The 20,100-nt window shown below is 37.8% G+C and overlaps 1 protein-coding gene across 1 annotated transcript; it reads left to right on the forward strand.

The window, feature by feature from the left end:
- Positions 1-4,281: 4,281 nt before the first annotated feature.
- On the forward strand, positions 4,282-19,534 carry LOC148430158 (tetraspanin-15). The gene is made up of 8 exons (XM_088420562.1): positions 4,282-4,600; positions 12,869-13,054; positions 13,434-13,508; positions 13,610-13,705; positions 14,388-14,504; positions 16,965-17,015; positions 17,886-18,002; positions 18,348-19,534. The coding sequence occupies exons 1-8, from the start codon at positions 4,514-4,516 to the stop codon at positions 18,681-18,683; spliced, it is 1,065 nt and encodes a 354-aa protein (XP_088276688.1). The 5' UTR covers positions 4,282-4,513; the 3' UTR covers positions 18,684-19,534.
- The last annotated feature ends 566 nt before the right edge of the window (positions 19,535-20,100 follow it).

Consider the following 20,100-nt stretch of genomic DNA (forward strand, 5'->3'; position numbering starts at 1 on the left):
TTTTTGGTCTGTACCAGTTAAAAGGAGAAAGAATACTTGTCAATTATGTTATCCTCAGCATATCAGTGGTGGACCGTCAGGGCCAGCAAGGCCTTCTCTGCTGGCCTAACATAACCTGACATCATTATGATAATTAACTATAATAATTATAACTATAATGAATGTCAATTTCATTTTAAATTCATTTTTACTAAATATATATATATATATATATATATATATATATATATATATATATATATATATATATATATATATATATATATATATATATATATATATATATGTAAATAAAATTATTCTCCATATTTTGTTATTTTCGTGTCATATCCATTTGGATACTCTCCTTCTAATGTTGTGGTTTTAGGTTGGAGTTTACAGCCAATTAGAATTCAGCTAACTTGTGTCGTCAAGCTGTATGTATTCTGCCTTAGCCAGAAGCCAGGGCATTCGCATCAGCACAGCGTGAGCTACTGCAAGTGCAGATGGATATATGAGCAGCTGTAATAATAGACAGCTGTATTAGCCAACTGAGTCATAAAATTGCCATCTAAAGGAATCACGTCGAAGGTGCAGGAAGGCGGTGCAATGCTCAACAAGCAAGCTACGCGGTGTTGGCTTTGACTGATTGCTTTAGAGGCATAGCGTAGCTATTAGCTAACCTATCCCGACTTGGGCATATTTTTGACTGGGCTACCAGGGGCCTGAGCCGACCCTGGCAAATAGTTCTGCTGGGAATGCCATTTGTTTGCAAAGGATCGATTTGGTGTTTGGAGCTACACTGGATTTGCAAACTTGAATTGTTTAACCAAGGCGTCAATGAGACACCAGAGCATGACTGGACACACGCGCTACGGTGCTTTTAAAATCTTATGGGGACACCCATGTGGATTTACAGTATTGTAGATCTCAGTTCGGAGGTAGAGAGAGCTCCTTAATGTGCTGCGGTGCTTTTAAAAAACTTTTGGAACACGCAAGTGGATACACTATATTTCAGTGCCAAGAGAAAGAGGCCTCCATAATGAAAAGGTGAAGAACAATCGGGAGATATTGAAAAAACTGATCGATTGTGACCGCCATTTGTTTTGGTGACTGCAAGCCTTTTCTTTCTTTATTGTTTCATTTTTAATATGTTTGTATTATTTTATTTTGTTCATATTGAATTAATAATAAACAAATAAAATGATATTCTTCTTATATTAAACTGCGATTGGTAATTTGGACTGTAATTTCGTGCATATTTATTTTTAATTATTATTACTTTTTTAACGTTTTGACAACATCATGTGTAATGACAAGTTTTAATGACTGATGCGGCTTTGTAAAAGCTCAGGAAAATAGCCTGTGTAGCTCAGTAATGTGTACGTGTGCGCATGGGGGCTATTTATTTGAAAGTCTGACGTCATAGAAGATGTACATGTGAAAGTCACGGCCTGCCACTGCAGCATATAGATATTCATTCTGCAAAATGTGTGAGTTCACTGGGAAAAACAGCTGCAAAACACACTTTTTTCTGCACTGAAAAAGAAAACATGAGCTTAACTGAAATGAAATTAAAGTATCAATCACAGCACACATTAGGCTTTGATCAGTCTAAAAATCTTCATTTGGTTTTAAGTTAAGCTCTTTTTTTGTGTGTGTGCTGCTGATTATGAAAGAATGGGAATCAGCAGAAAGAAACTTTTTTTTCCTGGAGAAAGGAGATAGTTGATTCTTTCATTTAGAAGATTTGGTGGGCATATTCATCTCTGGAAATGAGATGAGACACAAATCCCACGAGATTAGATGAGCCAACAAAAATTAGACAAGATTTTCGTTATCTAAAATTATGCCTATTATAAAGTTTTTCTTATTCAAAAGTGTTTTCTTTTAACTGAGCAGCCTGCAAGAAAATGAACTAGCATAAAATAGCAACTGCTGAATGACATTTGTTACCAGCTCATTTTATTTTTCAAATGCTGTTGCATCTAAGATCTTCCCTCTTGGTGAATAGTTTACCAAAATGGAAATTGCAGTGAATGTTGTATTATTATTATTATTATTATTATTATTATTATTATTATTATTATTATTATTATTATTATTATTATTATTTTGTTTTGCAGTGTTTGCAAACTGGCCTTATCTTACCTGCCAATATTTTGGGAGAAGACCAAATAACAAATTTCCTCTTAATTATGAATGATCAACGTTTATATTTTTTTGATAATCAACACGTTTCAAACTTAGGTTTAGTCTGTACCTAGAAGCTCACTACTTTCATCTCTATGAACATTTGGGAGATTTTAGCCAGATCTCTCCCCATAAATTTTGGTCTATGAGACAAAAGTGATGTCAAAACCACAGAAGCAACGTTGGTGGTCAGCCTGGTTAAAAAATGATCAGTAGAAACATCAACTGTGTCATACTATCAGCAGAAGTGGGCACTTTGTCAACACTGACATTGCCATCTGCCTGTTTTGCCGACGGACAAGAATGCTAAATAACAAAAGCATATTAGTAGAATTGCAATTTCCGTCTTTCATTGTAATCATTGGCATTGACATTGCATCAGACTTCCTTCGGCCTGCCACGTTCATATTTGCTTACTGAAATGTAATGCAACAAGTAACTGCTAACAGTTTGCAGACAATAACAATTGTCATTTTACAGTATCTTCAAACAATGAAGGTACCATTGATTTTTATTTATTTTTTTTATTCTACTTGTCATTCACAGCCACCATAAAGCTGACGTTACTGGAGATTTATTTGTAGTTGCTCAATTTTTTTTTAATCTTGTTTCATAAACCAAAACTCATATTGTACACAATCTCACAGATCAAAAGTTAAAAGGAATGCTTAGAATTAAGTGTTAAGCAATTTTTTTGTGTGTGTTATTTTGCCTTTTAAATGTTTTGCAAAAGAAACAGCTTGCTGATGAGAGCATTCTGGGATGCGTTTCCACTGCAAGGCAGCAATTTTTTCAAGTAACCAATGTGTGCAGAACACATTTGTATTCTTTCTCTGATTGGCTCTTGGCCAGGAAATACAAGATAGCTATAATGCTGAAGCAAGCCACTGCTAAACAGGCACCAAACCATAAAATTTCAGCGTTATTTCATTTTTGTGTCGTTTGGGTTTTGGAGAGATGGGAAAAAAATAAAAATTAAAATAAAAACAAAAAAGGACCTGGAGAAAAAATGTGCGGCGAAAGCATGCAAACATTGTTCAGAAAAACCCAAACCTTAGAATTACATGGCAGACCAGCTTTTACTAAATGACCATCCTGCTGCAATCTGTTTAGTCTAACCTATTTAGTTTAATATTGCACATCTAACCCCACACTACTTACACACACATACACACTATTGTAGTTATCTTGGATATTGTTGTAAATATCTGCACATAATCTACCCACTTACAGTTCATACAGGTACTTGTGCTCTATTATTTGTGCGTTATCTTTACCTTGTTTTGTTTGTTTGTTTGTTTGTTCTTACGACGTTCGTATGGACAGTGAAGTCAGGGTTTCATGCTGTGGAGAAACTTGTTCCCACACTGTGCACAAGACAAGTCAGTGATGAATCTCAAACCACTAATACTGCACATGTAAAATGCATCTAGGTACAGGTATGCCCCACACAGATTTGTGTTGTTTATTCTGAATAAAAAATACAAAAAACAATGACCTCATGATGAATAACATTTAAAAGAAAAACAACCAGACATTGATAATCTCTTGTTCTTGAACTCGACACATGGCCAGCTACGTGACGGCATAAACCCATTTGTAAAGACGTTAGTCATCACTATGCTAAATATATCCAACAAGTGCTGAAAACAACTGATGTAACCTGAAGCAAGAGCTAGGGATTAGTTTTTGCACAGTAATATATTTTGAGTAAAATTGGTGTAATCTTTTCATTTACTACAGTAACTAATCAACAGTGAGCTGTGATAGATGTTATTACAATTCCTATTCTTGCCTGAGGGCAGTGACTTATGTGCCGTTGGGCTCTAAAGATTATTTATCTTGTACCTTTGTCCATCAGACAGCACCGATGGACCATATAAATAATTCTCTATTGAACTCGAATAGAACTAGAACTGCGTATGATTGACGTCCATCCTCTTTTTAGACATTTAATTGTGCGGTGTGAGTTTTCGAACTTAAAATACATGCCTTGCATCATTAATGTTTCGATCACTGACCGATTAGACTGTGCACTTTTCAGTCTCGTCTACTTTGCATGATCCCGGGCGTAGCGGTTTAGTGCACTGGCCCTTTAAGGTTGTAGTCAAAACAAAGCGAATGGTAGCCGGTTGCACGGAAGTGGTTTTGTTCCAACCAAATGAGACTTGATACATTTTTTAAACGAAAAAAGATAGGATGCGGTCAGTCGTTTGAACATGTTGTTAACGGTGTAACTTGTAATTATTTTATTGTTTTGTTACTAGTACTTTAACATTACGTGAACTAAACGAAGGGTGGTCAGCGAGCTTACTAGCTAGCTTCCACAACACCGACGGCCATGCCACCCTATTCTGAATTGAGGAAAAGCAACCACTTCTACTACTTCATCAAATTTTCCCTCAATGTCTATTCGATGCTGTTTTCGGTAAGTTGTATTTGTTTGTATATTATTCACGTGCAAATTGATAAAATAGTGACGATTAAGTGGGTCTTGATTTGTAAACGCGAGCCACCCTGAGTCACACCCAGACCCCAGTCTAAAAATGCTTGCATTTAAACTCCAGTCTCTACCTGCATAATTATGCGGGACAGGACACAAAGTTGAGTGTATATACTACACCAGGATGTGTCATCGCAATATTCGGCGTACATTAATAAGTATTACCGTCTCTCGTTTTACCACACTTTTAAGTCGTATGTCTGTTTCTTACGAAACCAAAGGTCGTATGTATATGCGAGTTTACAGTGAGTTGTGAATGGTATAAGATGGCATAGCTGCAATTAAGAATTTTCTTTCAATAGCACACATGATCATGTTTCTGTAAACTCTCTAAAGAGTAAACATTGGACACATGATTGTGCATATTTACTGCAGGCAAATGTCAACTTGAATTCCCGCATTTGCTAACGGGATTTGGTTTAGGGATACTAGCTAGCTGCTAAAACCCGAGCTTTCAAAACAACTACTGTCAATGCAACCCCTCAGCTTTTTGAATAAACGTTTAGATATGCTTATTAGGGTAATGCACAGAATACACCGCACTAAAGTTGAGGCTTGTGGAAATTGCCGTGATCGTAGCTTCGTTCGCCGGTTAATGAACAGCACGCTGGTGCAGGGCGTTGGACCCCCTTCTAGGCGAGAATTATTGTTCCTCCAATGCAGAATGACAGCGGCATGCTTTTCACATCAATGGCAAACTATTTCGGTATTTGCTCGATAACCATTTCAAATGTATAAACAGCAGTTATAATAATTTATCAAGCTGTAACTTGCTTCTGTGGTGTTGTATTTTATAACAATCTGTAACACGCCAACTTGATTCAATGGAATGAGACTTGCAGGCCACAGCATCAGGGTCACGTACACTCAATTAAGCCTGTTTGAGTATATTAATAATAATATTGTGTGGATCGACATTTTATGAGGTATCAATTGAACAATATGTAAATTATTCTGGTGGTTTGCTTAAGATATAACTGTGCTGCATTGTATCTATTATCATGTCAATAACAGCTCAATTATTTTAATTAGAGCTGTCCAGGGATGAGTTGAGATTTTTTGAAACATTTTCAGTATGAAATGTCCAATATAAATTTTCCAGTTTTCAAAATACAGTGGGCCCCCGTGTTACGACATTAATCCGTTCCGCGGTTGGGGTCGTAAGGCAAATTTGTCATATGACAGTCAATCCACACCTATGTTAAATAGCTAATGCGTTTAGAGCCCCAGGTAAAAACATCAAAAGTGCACATACATATTAAAATTTGGTATCAAAATAGTATAGTAAGTGCTACGTATATATAATATACATGTATACAAGCAGAAACAGGAAGGATTTAGTTACCTTTGAGTGCCGCATGTTATGCCCATATTCCCTAATAAGGGTCATCCCCAGCATCGTTTCCATATTAATCATCTTCTTACATCTCTCTTTAACATCACGAGAAATCTTGGGACCCATTGCTAACGCTTTCAACTTTGAATTAAGCAGTAAAATGCACTATAAATACGTTTTTGTAACCATTCACAATCGAACAAAGCTTTACCGTTCCGCCATTATGAAACAAGTGAGGCCGACCAGTAGCAGACCACCATCTCCGTGAGGAGACGCCGACCAATAGCAGACCAGCATTGTAGTCACACGTTGTATGGAAGCAGTTAGACGGCAATAGTAAATACATGCAATTACCTAAAATCACCAGCAAATGGAGGCAAAAGAACACATACAGCCAACCCCCTAGGGTCATGACAGTTGTTTTTGTCGCAAAGCCGGGAAAATACGGTAAATAGGGGACGAAAAAACTCAGTATTCCTCGTCGCAACATGAAAGTAACGTAAATCAGGGACATTGTAACACAGGGTCCACTGTAGTTTCTTACTGAGCAAGCAGCAAGATTACCAAGCTAGCTCTAAAGTGCAAACGTAAGCAAATAGCAAATCACTTTTTTCCCAGGCTTATTGTCATTGGTGGTCATTTTCCTTTTTTATTTTTTTTGCTGGTTTGACATCTACAGTACATAGTTACCTTGGATCCCCTTCTGTCTTCGTCCGTCCATCTGTTGTTGTTGTTTTTAAGTTGATCTTGGTTGTAATTGGTCCATTACTCTGTCGACCAGACATGAATGGCAATTCCGTTTTTGGTCCCATCCAACTAAAATCTAAAAAGAAATATATATATATATATATATATTCTCACAAAAATATTAAGTGTTATATAGCATTATATGTAGATTTTTGCTCTGCACACTGGCCTAGTGAGCCCCTAAAAGGAAGGTCAACTATTAATGTATTGTCGGGGGAAAAAAAAAACATACAAACTTAGAAATCAGGTTACTTCCTTTTGGGTCCTGTTGAATTTATAGGTGTGGTGGATTCCACTCCCCCGTTACTACACTTAATTATTGCTGTGTTCATTTAATCTCATTTAAAGGTAATTACTAAAATGGTTGAAAAAAACACTCACTGTAGAGTTCAATTTTGATCTGAGTTTATCTTTGAAGTCCAACAAGCTACAATCCAATACAGATACAACCCGGGCCTCTTTCCTTAACCTGCGAATGAGTTAGATAGTTAAAGGGGGACTCTCAACAAAACAGCCCATCATTATATACTCAAACTTATCCACTGCTAGGAGTGTGTTGGGAACAGTTGTTTGGGGCAAGTAAATCTTAGACCAAACAACTCCAGGTCCCGACACTCTCCAGGCAAAATATGTCCATAATCTTGACAAAAACACCACCTGTTTAACACAGAATACAGCACTAAAAGTCAGCCTTATTAAACATTACTAAAAAAGTAGAATAAATGTTGTGGACTAATGCATATCCAATCCAACAGTCCCCTTGTATCACAATATAACATTTTTCCTTAAGTGTGTGAAATGAATGTTAATTTTCTATTATTCTTTTGTCCATTTGATCAAAAAACAAATTTTGTATATAACACATAACAAATAAACAATTAAATACAATGAAAGACACATATCCAGAGTAAGGAAAATGAAAATCTGTAATTGGAATAAAATGCTGCTGTAGTGTCTCATTCTGGACACTGGGTGTTCCCCATATAATGATACACATTAAAAAAAAAACGCATGAAGAAGAAGTCACAATGTCATGTCAAATACATTGGCGCTTTTGCTAACAGCTGAGCTGATTGTTATAATACATTTAATACAATTGTTAATAATACAATTGTTGTATACAAAGCTAAATGTTTGGTAATGGCCCAACTGGTGACCCAATTGGATATCTCTTCAGGGCGATTTTACCTGGGCTGCACAGTAGCATGACGAAGCTCGATGCTATTGTTAACGTGAATGCTTTATTTGTCACTGAAGAGATCAGCAAGCTATTTGGCACAAGCTTGTGCTGAGTCAGTTGTTCAAGCACTAGCTTGAGTTGCAGCTGACAGCATCTTGAAGCGATGTGCTTGTTGACTTTTTTCCTATTTTGTAAATTGTAGTGCTGATCTTCGCATTGTTAGCAAAATCGATAAATTATGTGCATTGTAATGTTCATTGTTAGACACGAGGAAGCCTGCTGAGGAGGACTGAGTCAGTTGTTATCAAGCACTAACGTGAGTTGTGGCTGACAGCCGCTTGGGACTACAGTGCTTGTTAACTGTTTTTTCTATTTGTCTTTCAATTAAAGAAGCGATCCGACAGAACCACGACTGAGTTAATCCTTTATGACACGCAAGGGCTTTATAGTATTATAGAAAGCAAACTAATGGGTTTGGTCCTATTCAATCTTTTTTCAAAGCTTCATGGAATCTAACCCATGAAACATTCTTTTATTACAGCGGAAAAAAGGTTTATTTTTCTGTTCTTTAGCAATCAGGGTTAGAATACAGCTTAGTTTTGTCGAAACTCACATTTCTGTTGAAAAAAATAAAGCTTCTGAAAGCATACTTTTCAAGAATAACTTTGACCATGACACTACTATTTTTGAGTTCTGTGGCGGTGCACACAGAAGTAAGGCTACTTTGATAGTAAAATAATTTGTCTGAACATAACACACAACTATTGAACTGAACTACGGCTACGGTTTTCGTTCATATCTGAGTCTTTCTCGCAGGATTATCTTGTAATTTAGAAAAATATGTGCGATTACCACAAAATATTTTTATAGTTGCTACAGTGTGCATTTTCCCTGTCCCACACAACTTTGTTGTTTAACTTTTTGTTCAACGATTATTCAAGCAAATGTTCGCTTACTTTGTCATTGGGTGGGTGACGTCTCTCGGCTGCTGGCGGTGGGACCGCTTGATTGTTCCCAATTATTTCCTTCTTGGACAATTGCTTTATGAAGTATTCCTTTTGTGTCGTTATTCAGTTTTCCTCCATTTTCTCTGTTTCTCATCATCATTCTTCAAAGCTTCCTAGCCACTCCTTCTTCCTGTCAATTCTCTTCTTTGTATTTGCTGACGTGACCTCTGCTAATCTCTTACCCAATGCACTCCTGCCACCCAGTGGTTTTTACACACTGTTTTGAACACAGCGTCCATGGTTTGAGTCCCGCTCTTTTTAAAAATGAGCTCTACAAGCGACTCAAACTTTATTGCTGTTTTCAGAACCACGGAACATCAGATTGCTTCCCAGGAACCTGTAATAATGGTAAATTAAGCACTATACTAAAGCAGTGCTCTCGTTTGCCTGCGTCCCTGCCTCCCTGACACTTGATTTTTTGCCGTGGGACGCATAATTTCAGATCAATGTGCGTCCCCCGGATGCAACTTTTTTTTTTGTAGAGGCATTGCTTAACAATTGTTTCACACAAAGCAATTGAAGGCTGAAGTGGGGGTGGGGGGGGGGGGTCCTCTCGATTTGACTTATACTCTTTGGCTGCTTTAACCAATCACGTTCTCACATTCACTTCCTGGTTTATCTTCTTGATGTGACTCACAGTCTTCGGCTGCCTTAGCCAACTGCTACTTTAATGCTACTTTCACAGAGCATTATATTGTTTGAGGTAGGACGCAAACAGTCTATCGAGCTAATAATTGTATAGATTGAAGCAGAAATCATTTCTGATTGAATCAAATCATTTTGAATCGGAGACTCCAAAATTGGATTCGAATCGTGAGACAGTCAAAGATTCCCAGGCCTGGTTTTTGGAAGTCAAAATATTAATCATTGTCCATTTACTGTTTTATTTAGCAAAACCTGACCACTTACTAACACTTTTTACTTCGTCCTCCATGCTTGTTTTGATTTTGTTGTTTTCAGTGACATGTAAAGTGATACACAATCAGATAACAGAGCCAAGAAAAAACAAAACGAAAACAAAACGCATCAGAAGATGGAGAAGGGGAAAAATAATGTTGACATGTTGAAGCTGAGCGGACTTTTCCACCAAACCAGAGAGTTATTTTAACAAATTTTACTGACATTCGTTCATATCTGTTTTTTGGTCACATCTCGTAAATACCTTTTAAACCATAAATGTCCTTTTTACTGCACTATTGTTACGGCTCCAAACATTTCTGTTTAGTATTGCGAGTCCCGGGGACCCGTAAGGTATTTAAGTATTGTAGGTGAAGTGGTCGCATGTCCTTAAGTGGTGTAGTTTGTTAATCGTTTGCCTTTGAACACAGCGTCCCGGGTTCGTCCTGCTCGCGTCAGCTTTTTTTTTCTGTTGTTTTTTCCCTTCATTTACAAATTTCTTGCAGCCAATCAATAATTGTGAAAGCCACTTTGTTTCACTTATTTATTGATGAACAGAACAGTTAGGCCCTATGTGTTCTGTTCATCAATAACAGGCATTAGAGCCGTAGTGTCCATGCTTTTTTCTGTGTCCTTACTGTTCTGTTCATGAAAACGTTAGGGCCTAAATGTTCTATTGTCTCTTGGCAAGAAACGAAGGAAAAAAAAGCTGCAGCCACCGGAACTTGAACCTGGATTCAGAGGCAAAATCTTAACCAACTACACCACTTGAGAACAGTGTATTTTTACATCTTCAATACTTACAAACAATATTGCCATAACATTTAAATTACTGGTAGTGTTCACTTTTAAAAAGAGGGGGAAAAAATTGTCACAGGATTAACATCCCGATCAAAAACAAACATTGTTTACATCCAAGCAAGTGGCCCCCCTGTCGTCCAATCGGGTGAGTCCACTCCCCTCACCCCACCCACACCAACCACTTCCAGTGGGGAAAGTTAGCATGCTCGTTTTTCTTGTGCGCTTCTTTTTTCTTGCATACTCTTTCTTTTTTATTGTTTGCTTCTTTTTTTGCGCATGCTCTTTTTTTATAGTTAGTCTTTTTTCTTGCATAATACCTTTTTCTTCTATGCTTCTTTTTTTCTTGTGTACTTTTTTACTATTTGCTCCTTTTTACTTTTGTGCTTTTTTCTTGTTTGCCTTTTTTCTTGTTTCCTTTTTTGCGCTTCTTTCTTTTACATGCTCGTTTTGTATTGATTGTGTCTGTTTTCACGCGTGCTTTTTTCTTTCATGCTTTTTTCTTTTGTGCTCTTTTTTAATAATTGTGCACATCTTTTTTCCTGTTTGTGTCATTTTTCTTTTGTGCTTCTTTTTCATGCTCGCTCGTTTTTTATTGTTTTTTTTCATGTGCGCTCTATTTTATTGTATGCTTCTCTCTTATGAGATGTTTTTGTTCCGATTACTTCTTTTTTGTTTGCTTAGTTTTTTGTCTGATTGGGATAATTATGAGATGTAAACGGTGTAATTGTGACAGGCACCAATGCTAGACAGGCACCAATGTGTGTCATCATCTTTGGCAGACGTCTTTATCAGATAACGACATTGAGGAGTGATGGTCTCATTTCCCCAAAATGATTCTACCACCTTTCTTCTTGCCCCTCTGCTCTGGTGAGAGAAGCGAGCATGCAAAAAGCGGAGTCAGGAAGCAAACATGAAATGAGCCCATTGGTTGCCTATAGGTCGCTTGCATGTCGTTACCTCTGCAACACGAAGCAGGCAAGGCATCCCATCCTTTGCTCATCTATGTCCAAGCAACCTATTCATTTCATAGACATCCAAAAATTAAAATGACACACAAATCTCTTGATAAATAATTCTACAAATTGTTTTTTACTTTAGTTCATTTTCCTCCCTGTACAAGGAGTCTGTCGAGTAAGGTTGCATGCGTCTATATGTAAATACCCTTTTCATTTAAATCATATTTAAAAATCAATATAACACACAAATCTCTTCATACTCATTTCTAAACATGGCTTTTTACTTTCGTTCTGTTCCTGCCTGTTCAATAAATGTGTTGAGCAAGATTGCACAGCTTGATCCATCAGCTAGAGAAGTTGAATTTTAGATATTTGTATCAGCCCCATTCTTACTTAAAAGTATAACCGTATATAAAATTAGAAAGTTGCTCCTCAAATTAAGCCAGTGATTTGCAAAACTAGTCACCCTGTTTTCAGGCTTTGCATACAATATGCTGTATTGTATATTTTTTTTCATCAAACCACACAAAGACAACACGTTTGCCATGAAAGCATGGATAGTTGACCACAAAGAGAGGAAATGGGCAAAAATAAAGGAAAGAGTGTGAATATATTTCTTATGATTTTTGAAGCTTCATTTTGTATACTTGTATTTTTTTTAACCTTTTAACATCACTGAGAAAATGTTTAGCTCTTTATCACACTTTCAGAAGTAATGCCACTTCATTTTCTCCCCAAAGGGGGTGTTCCATTTTACATACTGTATGTGTGGACAGCATAATCACACTTTGTTACTTTAATAGCCAAGCACAGGGAGGCAGTGTGAACCTAGCGCTGCTGTGGTGTGACTGCAGTATTAACAATAGTCTTTGGCTTCAAACCAAAGCCATTGATGCCGCATGTTGTTTCAAGCGTTTTTGTGGTTAATACATCTAAAGGTCTGCCTCAATAATCCACAATTCAACTTGAATATTTTGAACTTTAAGAAACTGGAGTCCATTTATCAATAAATCACTTTGATAAATTGTAGTTTGCTGTTGTTTTTTTCCCCCCCAGAACACATTTCTAAAGTAAAGTACAAATTTAAAAATATACGAGAGGAGCATCAGTGCTTTGCTCCATAATAACATATGACAATCCATTGAGTCTGGGACAGCAAGTATATTTAAAAAAAATAAAAATAAAAAATCTCTTAGGAAATTCTCGCTCCAATCCTACCAGCACATTTTGATCCTTTGAAATATGAATTAAAAGTCTTCTTTTTTTCAGCTGGTGGGTCTCTGTGTTTTCTGCGTGGGCGTGTATGCGGAGGTAGAAAGGCAGAAAAATCGAACCCTGGAGGGTCTCTTCCTGGCTCCTGCAGTGGTGCTGATCCTGCTGGGTCTAGTAATGTTCACAGTCTCACTTGTGGGCATGGTTGGCTCCCTCAGAGACAACAAAACCCTGCTGCACATGGTAAGAATATTAAAAAGAAAGCATGTGTACATGTTTTTTTTTTGTTTGTTTGTTTTGTTTTGTCTATATAGTGGTTTTCAGAGGTTTAGAGACACTCAACACAGGCAGGAACATCATTATTACCACCAAAAAAAATCAGAAATAAACTCTAGTAGATGACGCATTTTGAAATGAAAATACTAAATAATTTGTCGTTCTACAGATGCAAACGCTATGTTTAAAACAATCTTCTGTTCCAGGAATTTAGCTAAGTGTGATTTTATCTTTGTATCGGCTCTCACTAGATTGTTTAGGTGTACATTGTGGCGAGTGAGTGTGACAGATGTCCAAATGTGAAGCGACGTTCCATTGAATATTGTTTATTCTGTCCCCCCCACAGTTCCTCTGCGTTCTCTGCGTGTTGCTTCTTCTCCAGGCAATCGCCCTCATTATAGCACTCATCTTTGAGAAGAAGGTAACAAATGGCAGCTAGCCCAATTATCACCTCTCATCACAATGAGCTTATGATGGCTTTGTCTTTATTCACTGACGTTTTTACGGCGCCACTTGTTCCAGACGTCTTCCTTGTTTCAAAGCAGCATACGAGAGGGAATAAAACACTACTACGACGACCTGGACTTCAAAAACATCTTGGATTATGTGCAAGAAAAGGTATTTGGTTTAAACATGTATTCGCTGTATAAAAGATTAGCTGTACTACATTGTAAATAATTACCATGGAAGTAATTGAGTTGCTCTCTTAAGTATTGATGGCCGTGGTTTTTAACACTTTCAAATATAATAGACTCTCAGAATATACTCTAAATCAGCGGTCCCCAACCTTTTTACCACATGTGTATGTAATATCAACAGCGGCCAGAGGCGGCGCCAAAAAAAGTTACATTAAAAAGTTATGTGGACGGGCCACATAAAATAATGGAGCACGCCGGATCTAGCCCCAGGGTCTTGAGTTTGACACCTGTGCTTTAAAACTTTGGGTCGATCATGGCAGTGCATGCATCTACTAAAATCATTAATACATAATTTATGCCATTTTTGTTTCACAGCCAACTGCCAGCCCAAAGTATAGTATACAGCAAATGAAAATTGATGTCCTTCAGTATTTAAGAAAGGTCTGACCCAAGTGATTAAGTTCTCAAATATTTGTATATTAAACTCTCTCTCTCTCTCTCTCTCTCTCTCTCTCTCTCTCTCTCTCTCTCTCTCATTCATATATATATATATATATATACACATATATATATAATATGTACTGTACTACAACATTTAGAGTTTCTAATGGAATCCTCAGAAAGGTCTGTCGCTAAATTGTTGTTTGTTCTTTTTGGTCCAGTTTTCATGTTGTGGAGGAGATGAGTATAAGGACTGGGGAGTCAACCAATACCATTTCTGTAATGGCACCGGCCCATTAGCATGCGGGGTTCCATATACCTGCTGTGTGCGCCGTGAGGTGAGTGCTACTCCTGAGTTGAACACCCAAAAGCTTGTACATTTTGGTATGTGAAAATAAGTATAATAAGTCACAGAACACATCCCACAAGACTTGACTTTTGTCAGCACTGTAAAAAAAATAAATCAGTGTTGACTCCATTATTAAAAGGTAAAATATGACAGTGACTCTAAAAATGGACTGCCACCCATGTTTCTTCCAGCTCTTCTGTACAATATTGCTAAAAAATAAAAGGAAATCGAGTTTTACTGCGACTATTTTTTATGTAGGTGCACCTTTGTCTCGCACATCAATTAACTACATGCTTGGTTGTTTGGTAGATGCCATTGTGTTCACGCTAACCTCAACAGTATGTATATCATATGTAATAACGATTACATTACACAATCATGATTGTTATGTTGTCAATAAAGCATATAACATTTAAATGTTTAGTATTATCGTTTCAATCTTTACTGGTACCATATTCAATCTCAAGAGTACAGTGTTTGCCTCGCCATTTCGGGGAGGGGGTGGGGGTCTGTCTTCAATTCACTTATCCTAGGCGTTTTCCGGCCTCCATTAACTGCAATAAAGTGAGGGAACGCTGTAGTCATTTTTTGGCTTCTCTCCCCCATCGCACGCTGCAACATAAACACCACAGACCAAACTGTTCAACTGATTTTTCCCACAGACCATGTTTTTGTTACGGTTTTGCTACAATTGGGCTTCTCTCCAGTGCCGATATGACAGTGACGCCAAACAAATAACAACACTAGTTGGAACCATTTCAGACCTTAAGGCCACACGTAGTCACGTGGGTCATGCAAGGTCGTCCTCCCTGTGGGTGGGCGGCCGAAGCAGAAGAAGAGTTTGAACCATTTTGTGAGACATTAGACCTTCTTCCGCTTCCAGCAGAACAAGTCTCCACAGCTGTGTGGCCATCTTTCTGTCCATCCATCCATTTGCTGATGTTGATGCCAAGATGTGCATTCAAAGCTACAAACTACTATGAGGGCGTCTTGCGTCATCACTTCAGAGTTTAGCTTGCTCTCTTGCTCCGACTAAGCTTATGCTCGTCTCAGTGAGGACAGGATAGTTTCACTTTGCTGTTAAGGAATGAACTATTACATAAATATTATCGTACAGAAAATAAAGCAAATAGTAGGTAATCCATACGAAACAATGTATGCAAACTCCAAATTAATTCACAAACACACATTACTCACATACTGTCTTTACTTTACGAAATAACATTTACAAAATACAAATCAACTACCTTTACCCGTACTATCAATTTAGCTGCTCACTGGAAAAAACTTGTTTATCATAAATGTACTGATAAATGTCAATTGTTTTCATTTGGGCAACAATTTAAAAATGCAATATTAATTAATATATTCATAATATTTTGGAATATGAATTGTCAATTTATCTTGCTGCACTTTTTTGTCTCTTTATTTTCTAGCAGTTGTCAACATGCTGTTTTTGTGGAAAAAGGCAAATCAAAACTTAAAAATAAATTACACTATCCATCTTTGTTATTCTGTCTTGCAAAAACGAACCATGTAGTATGATGATTCTTTGCACTTATATAGACTGAAGCACAAATCGTATCGAATCGGAAATCGTCGATGGAGAATCGATACCGAATGGAATCGGGGACCCCAAAATCCGAATCGAATCGTGAGACAGCCGAAGATTCCCACCCCGAATAAACGATTCCTTATATGGAATTACTGTGAAACTTGTAACCGCCTTCTTTGTAATAAAACAAAGAGGAGAGCCTGGGATCACTGGAAGACCTTGCCGCTCTCTCCATCTTTTGCTCAAGATGGTTTTTGACTCCGAGTCTTGCCTTTTCTCCAGTCTCCTATTATTGATAACTCTGACAGTTTACATTGTCAATGAATGTGAGGCACTTCATAATTGGACTTCTATTGGTTAGGCCTTTTTTCTTGGTTTTATTTCCCATTGGTGAAGACGGTGAGAAATGTCCTCTACTTTTATCAGTGCAAAAAGAGACTTTAATTATTTCCTAGTCTATATCGCGCCAATAGACACGTTCTGGTATATAGCCTTCATTTCTCCCTCTAAATGAAATGGTAGTCCTTGAGGGGCGGCTCGGTGCTCCCGGTGTCTTGTATCATCCTTGTCCCTCCCTTCAAAGCACCGATACAGTCTCTGGAAGCGGTACCTCTAAGGAATAGCTGCCCTCTCTGACACTTACAAGCATGCACTCAGTGATAGAAGACTTTATTAGAGAGGCTGAACATGGGCGAGATTGCCGCTATTATCAGTTCCCGGCTGTTTCCACTGCCGTTTTCGAGCATACAAGTTCACGCTCTGGCAAGCGGTCCATGTGGCGCCCCCCTCTTCCTTTCCTCCACCGCCCCCGTAAAGGGATGAGGCCTCCGCTGCATTACGCCTCGGCGTTCGGTGTCTCGTTTGAGACTCGCTCATTGTGGGCTCTTTCCACAGGTGGGAGAGGTCATTAACACCCTGTGCGGTTCCAAGGCTCTGGATAGACAGGTATGTGGAATCGGAGTTGTTTCTATCTGTAATGCACATGCGCCATTTCAATATTGTGGAACATTTACAAAGTAGGCTTGCAACACATAATGAACAACATTCACAAAATAGCTTGCTTACGGGAACGTGTACTGTATGTGTAACCAAGCAATGCACTATTGTATTGTATACGTCCAATTCTATTTCAGCAGGGATTCATTGAATTCATCGCTGCATTTTCTATTCTCCTTTTACCCTTTCACTACCGATTTTTCTTTTTTTGAAAAATACAACTTATGGCATATATTACTTGTTTATAAGTCTAGGATACTATTTGTTTAAAAAATTCCCACTTTCATTTTCACCAAGCAATCCCACTGGGACTGTATATCCCATAGACCATTATACGTGGACGAAAAACGTGCCAGAGAAGTGAAAATGATCACCAAATGCCTACAATACATAGTAATCATTGCATTCTGTAGTAACACACATCTATAGCACATATTATCAATATATGTCCACTGTACTGGATGGATAATTCACACGCTACCTTGTTGACAGTCGGCCCAGAAATGGCTTGTGGAATCGGTTAGTATTTTGACGCCCATATTTTGCCTTTTACTGGATTTCTGTTATTGGCTTCCTTGACCTCTAATTATTGGTAGTGGTCCTGGAAAAAAAAAATTGTCATTGTCTATCTTTTTTTGCATTGGCGTCCTTTTGGTTTTGTGGTCAAAGACATCAACTTGAGTACAGTTCTCACCCTTTCTCATTTCAGTTGACAACTGAGATGCATGAAGGACAGTTTAAAAAAAAATGTCATTTCAGCTATGCACTTCCCATTTCGAATTCAAATTGTGCTTTTGTTGTCTTTCTACTGCACATCAGCGCGAATCCCTGCAGGAAGAGATCCACGTGCGTGGCTGCATCCACGCAGTCAACCTTTGGATGAGTGACAACATTGGAATAACTGTCGCACTATGCTGTGCCATAGGGCTGCCACAGGTAATTGTCAACCTGCCAAACCCGTCATAGCTCAACACACATATATATATATATATATATATATATATATATATATATATATATATATATATATATATTTATATATATGTGTGTGTGTGTGTGTGTGTGTGTATGTATGTATGTATGTATGTATGTATGTATGTGTATACACATCTTCATTTCAATGTGAAAAAGTGTTTGGAGCTTCCAGGGTTGTCAAAATGACTCGAGTGATGAGTGAGCGTTAAAAGTTGCCTACTCCTGGCCTAGGTCATTCAGGCCGCTAAATACCAACCCCGTGTCATTGCCGTGGTTTCTTAAACAAGTGCGCATGCCTCCCCGCAGCTGCTCGGCATCATCCTCAGCTGCGTCTTCTGGAACCTCCTTGTGGAAATGAGCGAATCCGTCGACATGGTGGATTTCAAGCTGAAGAAGCTGGAGTTCAAGTACAGCGAGCTCGACCTGGCCGGCGCCGGCTGCTGTATGTGCCTGCCGAGGGACGGCGGATACTTGCCCGTTCCGGCTTCCGAGCCCGAACTGGACCCCATAGACATTCACCTGCAGAAGCTGAAGAAGCAGCCGCCTCGCACGCACGCTCAGCTCCGAGAGCTCCAACAGTCCAGGTCGGCAACCGGGCTGGATGAGGTGGACGTGGGCCGCAAGCTGAAAAGGGAACACTGAGCGGCCGTCTCGCCCCGCCCGCCTTCCCCGCGACATTGTGATCATTTTATATTTGTTTGATTTGTGTTGCACTACTTTATGGTTGAACCGCTGCTGATGGATTTGAGGAATTTGGTCAGCCAAAGGGATTCAAAATACATTGTCACTTTGAGTGATTTGTTTACTAGGAATCAGAGAACAAACAATCTTCAGCAGCAGCTTTTAATTTTTTGTTTTGTTTTTTACTTTGTCTAATTTAAGGTGTTCAATATTTAAGGATATTTGGCATTATATGAAATTTTGAATTTGATCTACATTTTACATTTGTGACAGCTTACCTCAGGCTCTTTGAAAGACAGCCCAAAAGCTAAGAGGATGAATCTTGTATCTTGTGTAGAAACAAACAAAAAAAAAGGTATCGAGTAATGGAAGTTTTTTTTTTCAGTGTTAAATAAATAAGACTAGCCCACATGTCATGCGTGTAACATTTGTGACGAATGTGTACAGGTTGTGTATATTTTTGTTAGGGCCTCAGTTGGATTAGTGTAGTCTGTGTGCACTGTAAAATGTATACTGTGGAATAATAATGGAATGCATGTTTTGTACCGTGTATGAATTGAAGTATTGCTAAATTGATACTCAAGTTTACATTTTAAGCTTTCAAAGGTGAGGCTTCAGTTTTTCACTTTTTTAAATGGTTTTAAATTCCTTATCATTTAAAGGACAGACAAAGGGATCATACAGGCTACAACTGTTAAATAATAGTTGTTTAACTGTTTTAGTTCTTATAGTTTATATTCCGAGCGTCCCTCCAGCTCATGCCTTGTACCAACACTACTGCTCTTGTTAATAAACTGGAATTTGTCTACTGATTTGTGTGTGTGATGTACGCACGTGTTTATTACACACAGTGAGTTTACAACTTTCTATAAATTAATGGAACTGTAGAAGGTGGCGTTTCTGGTCTAGAACATGTGCAGAGGAGTTATGTAATGTTTGCTAGAAATGATTTTTTTTGAAGGAAGGAGAGGAGGTGGGGCAAGAAAGAAGGGCATTATAGAAAGCGATCAAATCGATGATTAAATAATACACTAGTGTTTTCATGTTGCTTTAAGAAAAAAAGACTAAATTATTCAGGTGATAAAAACGTGTAGTTTATGACAGAGAGTTCAGAGTAAAAAAAAAAACAATGTAAACTGTATATATATATATATATATATATATATATATATATATATATATATATAAAATCCAGAAGTTAACATACACTGCAAAAACACAAACTATTTACTTTTGTTGAAAATTCAAGAGTGATATTGTCATATGTATTGTATTGTTATACCAGATAATGAAATTCTTATTCTGCTCATTTCCCTGAACAGCAAACTGCATTCCATGATCGAGCAATAAATAGCAATAAAACAACAACAGAAGTAAT

This window comes from Hippichthys cyanospilos, chromosome 1 (assembly GCF_059441005.1).
Source record: "Hippichthys cyanospilos isolate Australia breed blue-spotted pipefish chromosome 1, RoL_Hcya_1.0, whole genome shotgun sequence".
Lineage (NCBI taxonomy): Eukaryota > Metazoa > Chordata > Actinopteri > Syngnathiformes > Syngnathidae > Hippichthys > Hippichthys cyanospilos.